General features: G+C 34.6%; 1 protein-coding gene across 4 annotated transcripts; it reads right to left on the bottom strand.

Annotated features, from left to right (window-relative positions):
* Positions 1 to 7825: 7825 nt before the first annotated feature.
* Positions 7826 to 11666, bottom strand: LOC103950378 (probable protein S-acyltransferase 6). Of its 4 annotated transcripts, none has more exons than XM_048574787.1 (7): positions 11054 to 11666; positions 10676 to 10953; positions 10307 to 10489; positions 9397 to 9705; positions 9203 to 9286; positions 8871 to 9104; positions 7826 to 8788 (listed from the first exon to the last, which is right to left on the bottom strand). In XM_048574787.1, exons 2-7 carry the CDS (start codon positions 10814 to 10816, stop codon positions 8336 to 8338), a joined length of 1404 nt encoding a protein of 467 aa, XP_048430744.1. In that variant the 5' UTR covers positions 10817 to 10953; positions 11054 to 11666; the 3' UTR covers positions 7826 to 8335. The 4 variants fall into 4 exon arrangements, with proteins under 4 accessions (XP_048430744.1, XP_048430745.1, XP_009359851.2 ...); XM_048574788.1 differs by having other exon boundaries at positions 9203 to 9283; XM_009361576.3 differs by lacking the exon at positions 9203 to 9286 and having other exon boundaries at positions 11054 to 11665.
* Between the last annotated feature and the right edge of the window lie 3955 nt (positions 11667 to 15621).

Below are 15621 nucleotides of genomic sequence, written 5' to 3'. Positions count from 1 at the left end.
TTTTATTATTTTTTAAAAACTTTGCTCGACGAATATCAATATTTCGTCGCCTCTTATTTACTTATTTTTTATTTATTTTTATATTTTATATTGTTAAACTAAATTATTCAATTATTATTTTCTTTGCACGACAAATACACATTTGGTCACCTAAACCTTATTTATTTTAAATTATTTATATTTTAAATTGTAAAATAAAATTATTTTATTTTTTATTATTCATAACAATTATTTTTATAAATATTTCGTCACGCAAAATCCTTAAATTTGGATAGGAGCCAAAAATGGGACATGAGAGTTTTTTTTTTTTTTTTTTTTTTTTTAAGACTTTGCATGATCAACACTTCGTCGCGCAAAACTCTAAAAATTTTGGCGGGCACCAAAAATGGGACGCGAGAAATTTTTGAATTTAAAATTTTTTTTTTAAGACTTTACGTGTAGTATCCCACATCAATAGGGTGAGGGTTGGTCCCTGGCCTTATTTATACATGCCCCTCTCTTCCTAGCATGAAGCGTTTTGGGTAGTGAGGTTCTCTTGCCTAGGAACAAATATGTGAGGGCGTGGCCTAAAGTGGACAATATCGTGCTATGACGGAGTCAAATGTGACAATTTGGTATCAGAGCCAGACTCACCGTCAGTTCGAATGTAGCCGACGAGGACGTCGATTTCCCTCAATGGGGTGGATTGTAATATCCTACATCAGTGGGGTGAGGGTTGGTCCCTAGCCTTATATATATGTACATGCCCCTCTTTTCCTAGCATTATGCATTTTGGGTAGTGAGGTTTTCTTGCCCAGGTACAAATCCGTGAGGGCGTGGCCCAAAGCGGACAATATCGTGCTACGGCAGAGTCGGATGTGACATTGCACTGCCAATATTTTGCCATGCAAAATCCCTAAATTTGGACGGGAGCCAAAAATGGGACACGGGATTTTTTTTTTTTTTTTAAGATTTTGCACGACCAATTTTTTTGTCACGCAAAACTTTGCGCGACCAACACTTCGTCGTGCAAAACTCTAAAAATTTGGACGGGCACCAAAAATGGGATGTGGGAAATTAAAAAAAAAAAAAATTCAGACTTTACGCGACCAATATTTCGTCGCACAAAGTGATACGGTTTTTAAAATCAAAAAAACCCTTCCACCATTTTCTCAATGTCTTTCTCTACTATTATCTCTCACACTGACTCCTCTCACTTAATCTCTCATCTCTCTCTTCACTATCTCTCACTTTCACTCATTCTTTCATCTCTCTCTCACTATCTCCTCTAATTCTCTCACATTCACTCCTCCCTCTCATTCTCACTCACTCTCAATCTTGCCAAAAGGTATATTCTCCCCAAATTCTTTTTTTCATTAATGTGTTTTTGGGGTTAGTTTTGATTTTGTGCAGGGTTTGGGGTCGAGTTTAGGGTGAGGAGTGAAGTTTGGGATCGGATTTGGGGTATACCAATTTTAGGGAGATTACGCCAATTTTCTGTTATTATTTCATGTTAATTTTTTTGTTATTTGACCATATTTGTTTTTTTGTAGGGAATCGTTGAGACTTTGACGACTAAAGTTGGAGGTTTAGGACGCTATCGAAATATATCCTCTGCCACTACCACCACAATAGACTTGTATTAGGATTTTATTATTGTACTTTGTTAATTTATGTGTAAATTTTGAATATTATATATATATTGGATAATTTGATCACTATTTTTCATATGTAATTTTTATTTTGAATACGTCAATTTAAATTAAAGTAATTAAAAAAATAAAATCATACAATTAAATTAAATTAAAAAAGTAAAAATTTGAAAAAATTAATATAAGAGAAATAATAAAACAAAAAGTCAAAAACCTCACGACTAAATATTTTGTTGCGCAAAATATTAAATTAATTTATTTTAATTAAAAAATTTTAAAACAAAAATTTTAAAATTTGAAATATTTCGTTGCCCAAAGCTACTTTACGCGACGAAGATTAATTTTTGTCGCTCAAACCCAATCTTCACAAGCTTTGAGCGACTAAACTTTCGTCGTGCAAGGTTTTGTGCAACAAAATTGTACTTTGCGCAACAAACTTATTTCGTCTTGCAAAGTGTTTTCTGTAGTAGTGTGGTCAGACTTGCTCCTAAAGCGAGTGTGGCAGCACTAACGGAGCCAAGTACAAGGCTCCCCTAGGATCTTTAAGCTTGAAAATATTAATCTTTGGACTATTTGGATCTTAAAGCTACTTTTAAGGAAAATAAGAGCTAATAAATGTTAAATAAACTCATCACTTTAATATAGTAGTATTAAATTAAAACTTCCATACCACAATTGGCTCCTTATTTTATTCACTTGAAAGTTTTGAAGGCTAGAAGTCTAGAAACATAGTATAAATTTCTTACTTCAAATTATTACTTTCAGGTTTATTATTATATAACTTTATGTAGGCAACAAAAGATTAAAAAATTGATTCGTATAATAATTTTAGCTTAGCCTCCTCACCGAATAATTCCTGACTACGCCATTGTGTGGCAGGACTTGCTAGTTGTCAACCATGCCTTCAGTTTCTTGAGGAAAAAGTCAACCATGCCTACAGTTTCTTGAGGAAAAACTTTCGACAAGGGGAGTAGATCATGAGAATCCCACGGACTCGGCTTCTCAGGGTTGAAATGACCTATGAGATATGAGATCACAGTGTTTGTGAATCTGTGATCTAAAATGAGCCAAAACTGGTGTGAGGAAACTAGTGGCTGTGTGATAGATATTGCCTAATGTGTTCTCAATATGTTAATTTGTGTGGCTCCGACACTAATTCACAAGCAATGTATGTTCATGCATGCCATTGGATTAGCCATATTCCATAAATTGCATTTGTGAGCAATTTGGTTTATATATACACTTGGCTAAGCCGAAGGCTTCAAAAATCCATTCTTTACCTTCGGCTTAGCCCAAGTGGTAAGGATGAATACTAGTTTCATGGCATACAATTCTGGACTTATTGAACGAATAAATGCATGTTGATTGTATCCCTTGACATTTTTCTTGCTAGAGAGATCAAAAACATTTTAATTTGCATGCAGTCCGTTCTGCAGTGAGCGGAATCCAATCAGTAATTTGTGTGCTACCACTTTTGTGCACAAAACATTTTACTTTGCGTGCAGTCCTTTGTGCAAGCTGCCATGGAGCACCGGATAGCACTTCTGCTGGGAGAGGCAGAGGTGGTAGCAGAAGAGAACTCATCGATGTTCAAGAAGATAGTTGTCAACTATGCCTACAGTTTCTTGCGAAAAAACTTTAGGCAAGGAGAGATGAGGTGATGGCAATCCCACGGGCTTCTCAAAGGTTGGGATGACCTTTGAGATATGAAGATTTCTCAGAGATTAGGTTTGTAATATATGTGGAGGATGTTTGATTTGAACTGGAACATTTTAACGATATGAAGTTTTAGGCATGTTCATCCACAGAGAGAGAGAGAGAGAGAGAGAGAGATAAAGAGCAATTTCTATGCTGTTCGAAACTTGTTTCAGCACTTTTCAGACCGAGAGTTCAAACTGCTTGAATTCGCATTATTATGCTCGATAAAAGGAATTAGGTTCCCGTGTTCTAACTTCTTTTCTTTTCCTTTCGAAAGGGAATGAATTTTTATTAAGTTGGATCTAAATCCGGGATGGTAATTCAAATCATTAAATCTGATAAACGTGAATAATCGCCTAAATGGTGCAGATTTGGGTATGAAAATTTGGGTATATTATGGATATGGGGAAAAACCATGAACTTTTATCGGTTATGGTTTTGAATATAGTTATAGGGTCCCCAATCTGTATCCGTCCCATAATCCAAACCGAATAATATATATAATATATAATAGTATTATGTAATATATATATAAAAGAAGCCTTTAAGGAAAATGATCTCCATTTTTTTTAATAAAAACGGTGATTAGTTGTTGAGCCCAAACTACATCAACTTTAATGATCCATACCGTCTATTTTTCAATTTACATCTCATAGATCATCTTTACAAAATATTAGCCAAATTGAAAATATTTGAATCTAATTGAGTTTAAAGAAATTGACGAACACTTTGTTTTCTAAGAAACAATGAAATTTCAACGTGATAATTAAATAGGCAACTGGTTTCGGCTTAAATTGAAGTTTTTCAAGGATGATCTAGGAATCGAGACTTATAAAATAGGTGGTTCGAATTGTTAAAATTCGACATGAAGTGGACCCAACATTCATTATTCACCGCATAATATATTTAGTATTCATCGTACCCTATACTATATTCATTATGCATCAAACCCTATACTATATTCACTATGCACCAAACGTAATGCTTATGGGAGATATCACTAGCTCACATCATCAAAGTTTTATTAAATACCCTTATTTTTAGAGAGTTGTTATACCCACCCCACATTCTTATTTCCCCACCCACATTTTGATGAAAAATTTAATGACACATTTAACCTTTTGTAAAATGACTTTTAAAGCCCTAATAAAAATTAATTCTAAATATTTTTTAGCCAAAAGAAAAAAAAATTAAAGAACACGAAGAGAACACACTAGCTTTCTTCAGCAGCTTGTAAGTCTTAAACCCTTCACGTGGGAGTGGATTAAAGTGTAAAATTACCCTATTGGTTTTATTTTTTATGTTGATTACAAACCTTCTTCACCAGATCTTCAAATGTACTAGTTGTTCCATTGGAGAATACAGACATCATGGATTAAAGGCCTTGTAAGGTTGGGCATTAAGATGTGTAGGATTACCAATTCCCATCTTGAACTGGAGAAGACATGTCATGCCCCGACCCCGAAATATTTATTTTCGGGAATTAATTTTGTTGATAAGCCCAAATTAAAATCATAGTTAATTTATTTTTATTAATCTTAATCCTCTAAGTCAAAAATTCAAATCCTTACAAGCTATCCATATTATCTTAATGTCAAAATCATATCCTTAAATTAACAATTGAATTCACTATCATTAGTCATCATTCACCAAATAATTTCCTTCATACCATGTGTAATTCATAACCATTATTCATTGACCAAACATACAATTTAACTTCCAATTTAAAACCATTTCCTTCTCTTAGGTCAAAATTTCATCTAAATCTCACTTATTTTATGGCTGCATCTAACATCTCGCTAGACTACCTACGTACTCTAAACAGGGATCAAGCCATTCGTAGTTCACATTTTCAAAATTTTAAACCCAAAACTGAATATATCCAACATATACCACAATTGTATTAGCATTCAAACCACATCAATTTAGATCTCAAAAGCATGATTCGACTAACGAAATTCACATAAAAACACAATGTCGGCTCCCTGCCTGTACGCCGCCTCACCCACAGCCGCCCCGACTTGCCGGAAAATTCAACTATTTCTAAAAATTTCCAAATTTTACAGAAATGAAGATCTTTACGAGTAGAGCAAACTTTATACCTGTGGCCAAGTCCAATTTGGCCTGTAAAGGCTCCAATTTGCCTCGAACCCGCCGGTGGCCTTGATTCGTCACCTCCGGTGCTCCGCCGCCCCTAAAATTGTTTGGCCTTTGTTCCAAACCTCAAGGGGAGTCTATTGGTGATAGTAATTTGATGGAATTGTTTCAGAATTGGGGAATCAAAGACACGGACCCATCGCACCCACCAGTGCGGGTTGCACTAAATCAAATCTAATTCCCCAATATTTTAAGTTGAAATTGGAAGAAAGGGAGTCACTGAGTCGAATGAAGAAGGTGGCGATGTCCAACTCGCCAGAAAAACACCGGAATTGGCGTCGGAGCTTGGTATCTCGGACCGGGTCACGCGGGTCAAAGAAGAGACCCCGTTTCCTTCTCTCCTTCTCTCTCTCTCCTCCTTTCCCTCCTTTCCTTCTTTTCTGATTGGGCCGTGCCCAATTCCTTCTCTCACAGCCCGCCACATGGCTCCATTCCTCTCTGCTCCAGAAGATCTGGAGCCCTCCAGAAATTGGCCAAATGGCCATTTCACCCTTTTCTTTGCTTATTTGTATCTTCTTCGTTATAACTCCGTTTCACGAACGGTTTGTGCCCACGTGTTCGTGAGGTCGAGCTCTATTCAAAAATATAAATTGTGACCTAAAAAGGTCGACGGATTTTAAATAATTAATTTCCAACTTCAAACTTCGTAACTAGTTTAATTTAAAACTAGATTCAAATAAATTAATATAATTTCTCAAAAAATAACATAAAATCTCGATAACACATTACGTAACTTATAATAATTTTCGGAAACAAAACTTTAAAATTTCCCAATTCTATTTCCATAATCATAAATCGAATTATTTTCGATTTTCTCCACATATTCATAATTATGAATATCTATTTCATATATTAAAATTTTTCAGGGTATTACAAGACATGCAATGGAACCTAAAACTGGCACTGAATTTCCTATGATTTTGGACGATGTTTTGAAAGGAGAGAGCAAGTTGGTGCTTGTACTTTTGTTCTTCTTCAGTGCAAGGCAGCCATGTTTATGTTCAAATCTTCACAGTTACATTACTATGATTTAATATCGACACTCTTTTGAAGAATCATTAGAAGCAAATTTTTGAAAAATAGTTAAATTGATGGACATTTTAGGAATATGGTGGGTGAGAAAAGAGTGTTTTAATTTTTTAACTTTTTATGAGGGTGAGATTATAACATGGGGTGGATAAATAAGGTTGTGAGGTGGGTCTAGCAGCTCTCTATTTTTATACCCAACAAAATACATTCATTGTTATTTTTTTTTACTATTAGATGTGGCTATTTAATGACGAAATTAGTATTACTAAATTATTGTGTGTCAATTAAATGAATATAATTTTTTGTTTTTGATGAAGATGAATATAACCATTAACTGATGAGAAATTTGTTACCCGGTGAGTATGGTTATGGATAATCCCCGATGATTAATTTACAGTTATGGATATAGTTAATTTTCGTAGTTATGGGAATGAATATAGCATTTTCATCCCCAAATCGAACCATTACCATCCTTAATCTGAATTAAATAAATCTTCCAAATAGAGCCCAAAAGTCAGAAGGCTCCTTAACCCTAACAAGCTAATACTGGGGACTACACTATTTCCCTCTATGAACATGCATAAAACTCTCGACAAAAACATTCTCTATCACTATTAACTAGAGTAACCTTAAAAAATGGCTTGTAATAAGAGTCATCTACGGCACCCGCGTAAATTGCTCGATCTCTAGCAGCAAAAGCTTCGGCATTTTCAGCGGAACAGACAAGCGACCATTATACGTCAAACATGCAGCCGCTACCCTTGTACACACTGTCCTAACTAGATTCCTGAGGGCCTCAATGGTTAAACTTTGAGAGATAAAAGTTCATTATGTTTGTACCTTACTTCATTAATTCCCCAACTACCGAGCCAAGGTCAACTTTATACCTAAGGGTTCGTGTTGAGGCACCACTGCCCAAGCATAAAAGTTTCTCTCCAACCAGAAGGCCAACCATAATGTTACACGTGTCAACATCAGAATAAAACTCCCAAAGAGTCCCACATCAACAACGGACGAAAGCATGAGACTCTCCTCAACTATAAAAAGAGACCATTTTCTTACAACTAATTCCTAACGCTATTATTCTACTTAACCCATTATTAGAACACACTAACGATAATTATGCTTCAATCTTTGTATTATGTAAACTCTACATTATTAATGAGAACTCCTCTACTCTCGTGGACATAGCCCAACTAAAGGTGAACCACGTACATCTTGTGTTTGCTTCTCTATATCTATCTCTTTACATATTACCTACATTAGGTGACTGAAACAACCTTGCAAAGGTCACACCTCGATACTTTACGTTGTTCTAAAGTCAATTTGATTTTGTGCATCACCAATCTATATATTACACAAAGTTTCACAGGAGAATGTTTACACATGTCTAATTTCTGGGAGAAAAATTAGTTTCAGTTCTTTCCAACTTAAAAAGGAAAAACAACTCACATAAATGTCTATGAATCTTGAACCCTCGCATGAACCAAATCCACCACCGGACCTCTAACTACAATCTACAGGCTTTTCCGTTATTTGATAAAGAATAATGTATAGAGTAGATGCGGACCTTAGTTTCGCTGAAAACGTTATAGCACTACACTTGACCCAAAGTATCCATAAAGGCAGTTTGATTCTATGCAAGTTCCTCTTCCTACTTGTCTGAATCAGAGCTCTTATTCCGACCATGGAGAACTGGATTGTGATCGCATCCTTCCAACAGGGGAGTTCAGCACTATGTCGGTAACCAATTACGATCCTCCAGGTTAGCAGCTGTTATCTTGGCTGTAAGAGTAGAACATCAATTTCTAACCAATAATTTAGCTCTTCAGATTAATACTCCCTTCAATTTTCTGTCTGCCTGTTGAACCATGTTCCATTCCAAACTCCGCAGCCAACATTTGTATATCCGGTGAGCTCCCCCAGTTGGCATTGTGATCCCATTTTGTACGTCTTGGCTGGGTCTCACACCGCTGCAATCCACCAACACTATCAATCTGAGTTTGTATATCCTCCAGATCTTCAGCAGCAACAGCTTTTCGTTTTCCCATTTCTATGTCAGAACTTGCTTTGGGCATCTCTGGGCTCATGGGATGGCCTGATGGCATTGAAGTGGTGTAGACAGAAGAAGTATCGCCCTTGACCACTTCCCTGAAGTTATGTTTAGATCTCGGAATTTCAGAGAAGAAGACTTCCGTAATATTGCTAAAACACCCACGATTGTAAGGGTTCATCTTCAGATTGTACCGATACCGAAAGTTTTCATATGTTGTCTGCACACAAGTGGAAATTACCTCTAAGAGAGATAGAGAGAGAGGGAACACCAAGCAGCAACAAAGGTAAAGAGCAACGAACCTGATTAGTGAGAATCAAATAGAGATGGAATCCTGTGAGACCTCCAACAAACCAAGCAGCTCCAAATGTATAGAGAATTAGAACTCCTGAAACAGGTGACTTTGATAAAGCTCTCCAGAGACTGCAATGGTAATAATCCATTATCTGCATGATGTTTACCCAGCAGAACGCAAAGACATAGAGACACAGAACGGTCGTGGAGCATACAAACATGAAAAAGAATCTGTAATTCCTCTGTAAAAAAAAATAACTTTAACAGTGTAAGGACTATGAAAAGATAACATATCCAACAAACACTTGAGCTAAAGATGAATCGAGTGTTGGAAACTCACAACCCTAGATGCATGAACCGTGCAAGTAGTGAGTGAAAGACATTCAACTTGACAAGTCACAACTAAGAGATTGGTTTGATTCTGCTAAAAGATTGTACCTTATATCATATTACGGAAGATAAAATTAAAATTCGAAAATTGAATAACTCAGTAAATTCCAGCTAAAATGCTAGTTCAATCAAAATGAAGCATACTTTGCCAATACATTGCCCCACCCATGGGCAATGGTGATCAAAACGATCAACGCAGTTGTTGCATATAGAGCAGTGAGAGCATCGGGGTGGGCGATATAGCATGCATGTTTGACAATATTTGGTTTTAACTATCATGCCGTTAATGATAACTTCTTTTGTGGGTGGTATGCCTGGAGGCCCATTCTGACTTCCTGGCCAATCAGAAGAGATACTAGAGACATAGCCGTCATCTTCTGGTTCTGGAGGATGCAAGCTGCGACAAATAATGCCAGGATCTCTTGCAGATGTGATCAAGAGAAGAATCACAACCTGCACTAGTTGATAGGCCAAAAATCTTCAGTTATAAATACATCCAAAAGTAACCTTCAGTTATAAATACCTACAAAAGTTCACCACTGCAAACAACGTAAATGCTCTTCAAAGAAAAATCGAGCAAATAAACTTATTTCACAGCACCAATTTGATCAAAAGCATACACTAACAGATAGGACCGACTCGTTTAACGGGTTCTAACAATTGGTAAGTAAGACCAGGCAGGTCTTGTTGCCCTCCGCACTCTTCATGGATGAATGGCAAAAGTCAAAACTTGACCAACATCAACCCAACGTGCAAAACATATTATGATTTCAGAACATCTCTACAAACCAATGAAACTACCGATTGTCTTTGCCTTAAAGCGGAAATAAATCTTTAAGTGCACTTGTGCTCCATCTGACTTTCAAGAATTATATTATCATATTCTGGTGTCCGAAAAACAACAATATGATAGTTAACTCAAATAAACTTGGTAATAAAGTTGCAAAGTATATGGCTGGAAATTTCTCCTCTTTTCTCTCAATTTTCCTCCTACCGTGACATCTTTGATAGTTGTAATAATTGAAAAACAAGTTGTCTAAGATGAAGAACTCACATATACTGCTAATACTGGACATAAAGCCACAACAAGAATGCCAATGTAGAGCGGGAGTTGATGAATTAGTCCTTGCGAAAGAAAAGCGCAAAACAGGATCACCGGAACCACAATTAGGGACACAGTAAGGAATAATGACCTCGAATCTGGACCCAATATAATTCTTCCATTAAAGCAAAATTTCTGCAAGAAATCAGACGGAATCAGTTCATTGTAAGGCCATGAGGGCTTCAATCCAAAGACAGCTGAATCTACGAAATGCGAGGATTACGAAAGTAAACTGATAGATATATGGATTTGTATTCATCTTCTGTTGTTTTTACATGCAATGTGATTGGTATTAGATGTCTTCACAGATTAATCACCTACATTGTTTCCTTTCCAAACTTGATAAAGCAGCAGGGACGAGCCAGGGGCGTCAATAATCCGACGGTCGGAGTCAGAATGCTGAGGCAGAGCATTTGCGTGCATTCTTTCCTGCTGCGTTCTGACCATGTCGTTATTTCTCATGGCCCCTCCCTCCCTACAATCCCTCCACCTCAATGCATCTGATTCTGACCCACCAGCCACCGTACGATCCGCCGCTCAAACAAGCACCCCAACCCTCAACGCCCCAGCTCGGAAAACACAATGCCCGTCGCATCCAACTAGAGTCAAACACACCCAGATTAACAAAATAAAAAATGCTCAAAAAATTCCCGAGCCGATATTCATTTTTCAGAAAAAAAAATGAAACCTTTGACGTACCTTTTTGCCGGTTTGAATTTTTCTTTTCTGGGTTTTCGACGGGGAGGAGAAGAGAACCGAATCCGAAGCTCTGTCGCCCGAAAAGTGGGGAACGGAGAAGGGTTTGGGTTTAAAAATTGAACATTGTCAGGGGATTTTCTGTTCAATGCATTTGAAACGCCATGAAAGCGATCAGCTTGGCTAGAATCGGAAAGTGGGTGTGGATCGGGGACGAGGCTCGAGTCGGAACCGGTTGCCACCAAACCCAAAGAGGTGTACGAAGAGGTTGGGTAGTGATTACAAGTCCGTCCGAGAGGGAAATGATCTCTGCTCCCGTGGCGATTTCCCTCCCGACGTCTCCGATCGCCGATTTTTCCGAATATTTTTTTCGTTTTGCCCTCTTTTTGTATATTGATTTTTGTTGTTGGTTTTTGTTTTTTTGTCGGTAAAAAATATGAGCTTAGACAGAGGACAGGAGGATGACAGGTATGAGTGAGGAGAAGGGATAGAACGCAACGTGGTATTGGCCGGAGCTTTCTCGTACTGTAGGACGTAGCTGACTCTCTCTGCTCGTACGAGGAATGGAGCTCTGTTTTCCCGTTTGCCACGAGGCACCAACTATAACTGACATGGAATATCACATTTGATTTGTGTTCCCAAAAGTAAAAGGAAACGAGTCATCACTTTGGCCACTGTTGGTACGCTTTTGAAGATCATGTTTGTAAAAGTTTAGTTAAATTAGAAATTGTTTATTATTCATATGTATCAAATAAATATGTGATAAATCTTAATTTTTGTTAAAATTGTCAATTGTCCGCTACTTACAGCTTATTAAACAATGTTCATTTATTTGAATTTTAGTAAATATAATTCTTAAGTTAGTACGTAAAAAATGAACAAATTTGATTATGGTAGTCGTTAAATGTTTGATGAATGCCCTTTTTAGTTGGGCCCTCGGCTTGGCTCCCCAAGCCTCGTAATCTTGTACGCTCGTTTTCCCTTTTAGTTTTGCTTTGTCTTTTGCCTTTAACTTTTTCTTTAATTATATGATTTGATTTGACTTTATTAAAATAAGCATAAGACACATCATAAGGATGCCCTGCGCATCGATTTTGAGCCTACAAATTTCAGCGGCAAGCCGGCAGCAAATCACATTCCTAAAGTTGTCAATGTTTTTCTGGTGAGGCAACTTTTTTCTTTTCTTTATTTTTGGAGTTGATTATATGTACATGTCATTGCGTTATGCATATTTTATGAAAAATTTAACAATTGTAAGGATTTATTAGTTTTTATATGCATTTTTTAGATTACTCAATTGTATGTATCATAGAGAAAAATTATATTTTTAAAACATGCTCCATTTTCTATTTGAAAAAAAAAAAAAAGAAATTGGTTGGAAGGCATGAAGACTAACTCAATAATGTTTATTTCTTTATCAATTTGTTTATGTGTTTGTTGTGAAACAAATCAAAATTATTTCTTTCTACAAAGTTATTCAATCCAAATGGAGTCAAGATGAATCTGACCATAAGATAGTAGCCTCTATTAATGTACGGGAAGAGTGATGATTGATAAATTGATTTCAAACTTTGACCAGTAATCGGTTAAGAGAGTATGTAAAGAGAGTTGAACAAAAGTAAATTTGACCACTCATGTATTGTTTTAGGAAAAGAGATCCTCTTCAAATCTCTTCTACTAAGGTCATCGAATCAGGTGATTCAGATTTTTAAAATTTTATCTAACGACTCACCTATTTTGACCCCAAGTTATAATATTTTTTGGCCGTTGGATGAAATTTCAAAAACCTGTATCACTTAATCTGCTAGCCTTAGTAGAAGAGATTTGGAGAGGATCTCTTCTCTTGTTCTAGAAGAAAGATTTTTATGTGTCTAGAAACGAGTCGATGCATCATCTATTATTATATAAGTGAAAGGAGAACTAATGCATCAGTTGAGAAACACTTGAAAATAATTTTTTTTCCACTTATTTGGAATTATTTTTACTGAAAATTTGATATTACCCCTTGAAACTATATTTTCCTCTACTAAAACTCATCTCCTTTTGTTTTCTTGAATAAAGTTCATTTACTAGCCTCCAACTAAACAAATTCTTTAATTAAGTTTGACTTTTCAAATTGTGTATTTTTCGAATGCCTAAACTACCCCTATTAATACTTGGATGGAGTTTTTGGATCAGTTACTTGTTATATCCATTTAATTAATTTTATATATTTTACAAAATAATTCATGCCATTCATTGTATATTCAATGTATTAACTTTCAAATTGTTATAACGTGCCAATTGAAAAATAATAATACTAATTTCATAATTTTGTGCATTACATATATAAGTTAATTTACCTACCAACACAACAATAAACCTAAAACAACTTCGGCTAATATTCCAATCCCTAATACACAAAACAAAAGCTATATGTTCCGCGCAATTCTTACCTATAAAATAGTGTAATTTACCTATTACATCAAACCAAAATTTAAAGGGTCTAGTTTACTTTCAAAATGGTCTAATTTACCTACATGATTTATGTGCATTAGATTAAAAGTTTATTTAATTGCCTGCAAGCACAAACCCACAACATTCGAACATTATCTAATATCACTAAATTTTTTTTTTTTTTTTGGAATAGGTAAATTAATTTAAATGTAAGTAAATTAGTATAATATTAATAAGTAGGTAAATTAATTTAAATGTAGGTAAATTAGTATAATATTTTATAAGTAGGTAAATTAATTTAAATGTTGGTAAATTAGTATAAAATTTGTATGTAGGTAATTACATGATTCAAAATGCAGGTTTATTAGTATAATATTTTATAAGTAGGTAAATTAATTTGTATATAGGTAATTACATAATTCAAACAATATTATTTTTTCCGTACAAGATTGTCTTTCTCTTTTAAATTTGGTAAATTAATTTATATATGTTGCTAATATTTATGATACAAGAAAGGTAAAATATCCATATGGATTTAATTGCTCATCATAATTAGGATGAGTAATAACATTTATTGACCAAATTAGGATTCTATGGCATAAGTTGTAATTGTATTGTAATAGTTGGTCATATATTTGTCAACATGGTAGGCTATTTGAAATTTGGGTTTTATTTGAATGTTTAAATTTAGATGGGTTTTTATTTGGAAAATAGAAGTTTCAAGGGTCTATATCTAAAGAACCCTTATTTTTATTGGAAACACTTATAAGTGGTTTCAGTTCACCAAAAACATTTTGAAATATTTTATTTATTTATTACAAATGAAATTGTTAGTCTAAACTACACTAAGGCCCTGAGGGGAGGGTTTGAAATTGAGATACAGTAAATTGAAGAAGAATGTCCTGATTACCAGACTAATTTATCACATGTAAACATTTTTAAAAAATTACTTGAAAGTGTTTAAAACTGAAAGTGCTTATCCATTACCTAGAAGGAGTTCGAACTTTTTTTGTTAAACGCAGCTAAAAAAACGTTTTATAGTTTTTACATAAACAATCTCAATGAATGTGAGTTGCAATGTATGACTAAGATTAAAAGTTTTAGATGATTACAAATTACAATAATGCTTATATGTTATAACAAAATGTATATTTCTTAGTTGGTATTATTAATTTGGTACATGATGTGATGTGAAAGGTCCAAAGGGGAATAACGAAAATGAAACGGGAAGGAAGGGAAAGAGAGTGTCAAAAAGCAATTCCATGACTGCAACTCATTTCCGATTTCCGACGCGGCCCCGAGAATCTAAAAGTCCTTTTGTGCCTCTCTCAAAGCAATGGAAACGTTTGAAATTTACTTCCTTCTCACTAGTGGTATCTGTTGCACGAACAAACATGTATGTATGATGTATCTAGCAAGTTGGAATTATTCGACCAAAAAAAAAAAAAAGCAAGTTGGAATTATATTTTCGATTTCGAAATAAAGTTTCAAAATTTATAATTTCAAAGTATATTCGACCAAAAAAAAAAAAAGCAAGTTGGAATTATATTTTCGATTTCGAAATAAAGTTTCAAAATTTATAATTTCAAAGTCAATTTTTTTTTTTTAAATTGCAATGTATTGGATTTTTATAATTATAAATTTTCATTCTGATTTTTTCAAAGTGTTCCAAACTCATTTCATTTTTTATTCGAAATATTTTGAATTTTTTTTAGTTATTACTCAAATTATGTATTTTGTAATTAACTTTGAGACCCCTGTTTTATTTTCAGTTTGGGATACCATTTGTTTATTATTTTTATATTAAACATATATTAATACATTAAAATGTATAAGCACACTAATATACAAATATTTAATTGAATTAGAGGTAAGCCTATACCAAAATGTACAGAAAGAATAATAAAAAATTCGACCATGTTCAAAACCTATGAATTATATGAATTTTTTATATGTATTGAAATTTCTAAGATTACTCGATTCCAAAATTTTCAAATTTGATAATTGTGATCTGATATGATTCTAGAATTTTGAAACGAAAATTAGAAACGTTATTTCCTGTCTGGTTCATTTGAAAATCACTCCTATATTTATCACACTAATTAGATTTCAATAGATATTTCATATTTGAACAA

The sequence above is a fragment of a genome, unplaced genomic scaffold (genome assembly GCF_019419815.1).
Source record: "Pyrus x bretschneideri cultivar Hongxiangsu unplaced genomic scaffold, Pyrus_bretschneideri_v1 Contig74, whole genome shotgun sequence".
In the NCBI taxonomy this organism is placed as follows: domain Eukaryota; kingdom Viridiplantae; phylum Streptophyta; class Magnoliopsida; order Rosales; family Rosaceae; genus Pyrus; species Pyrus x bretschneideri.
The sequence above is the reverse complement of the archived record's forward strand: the minus strand, read 5'-3'. Positions and strand labels throughout refer to the sequence as shown.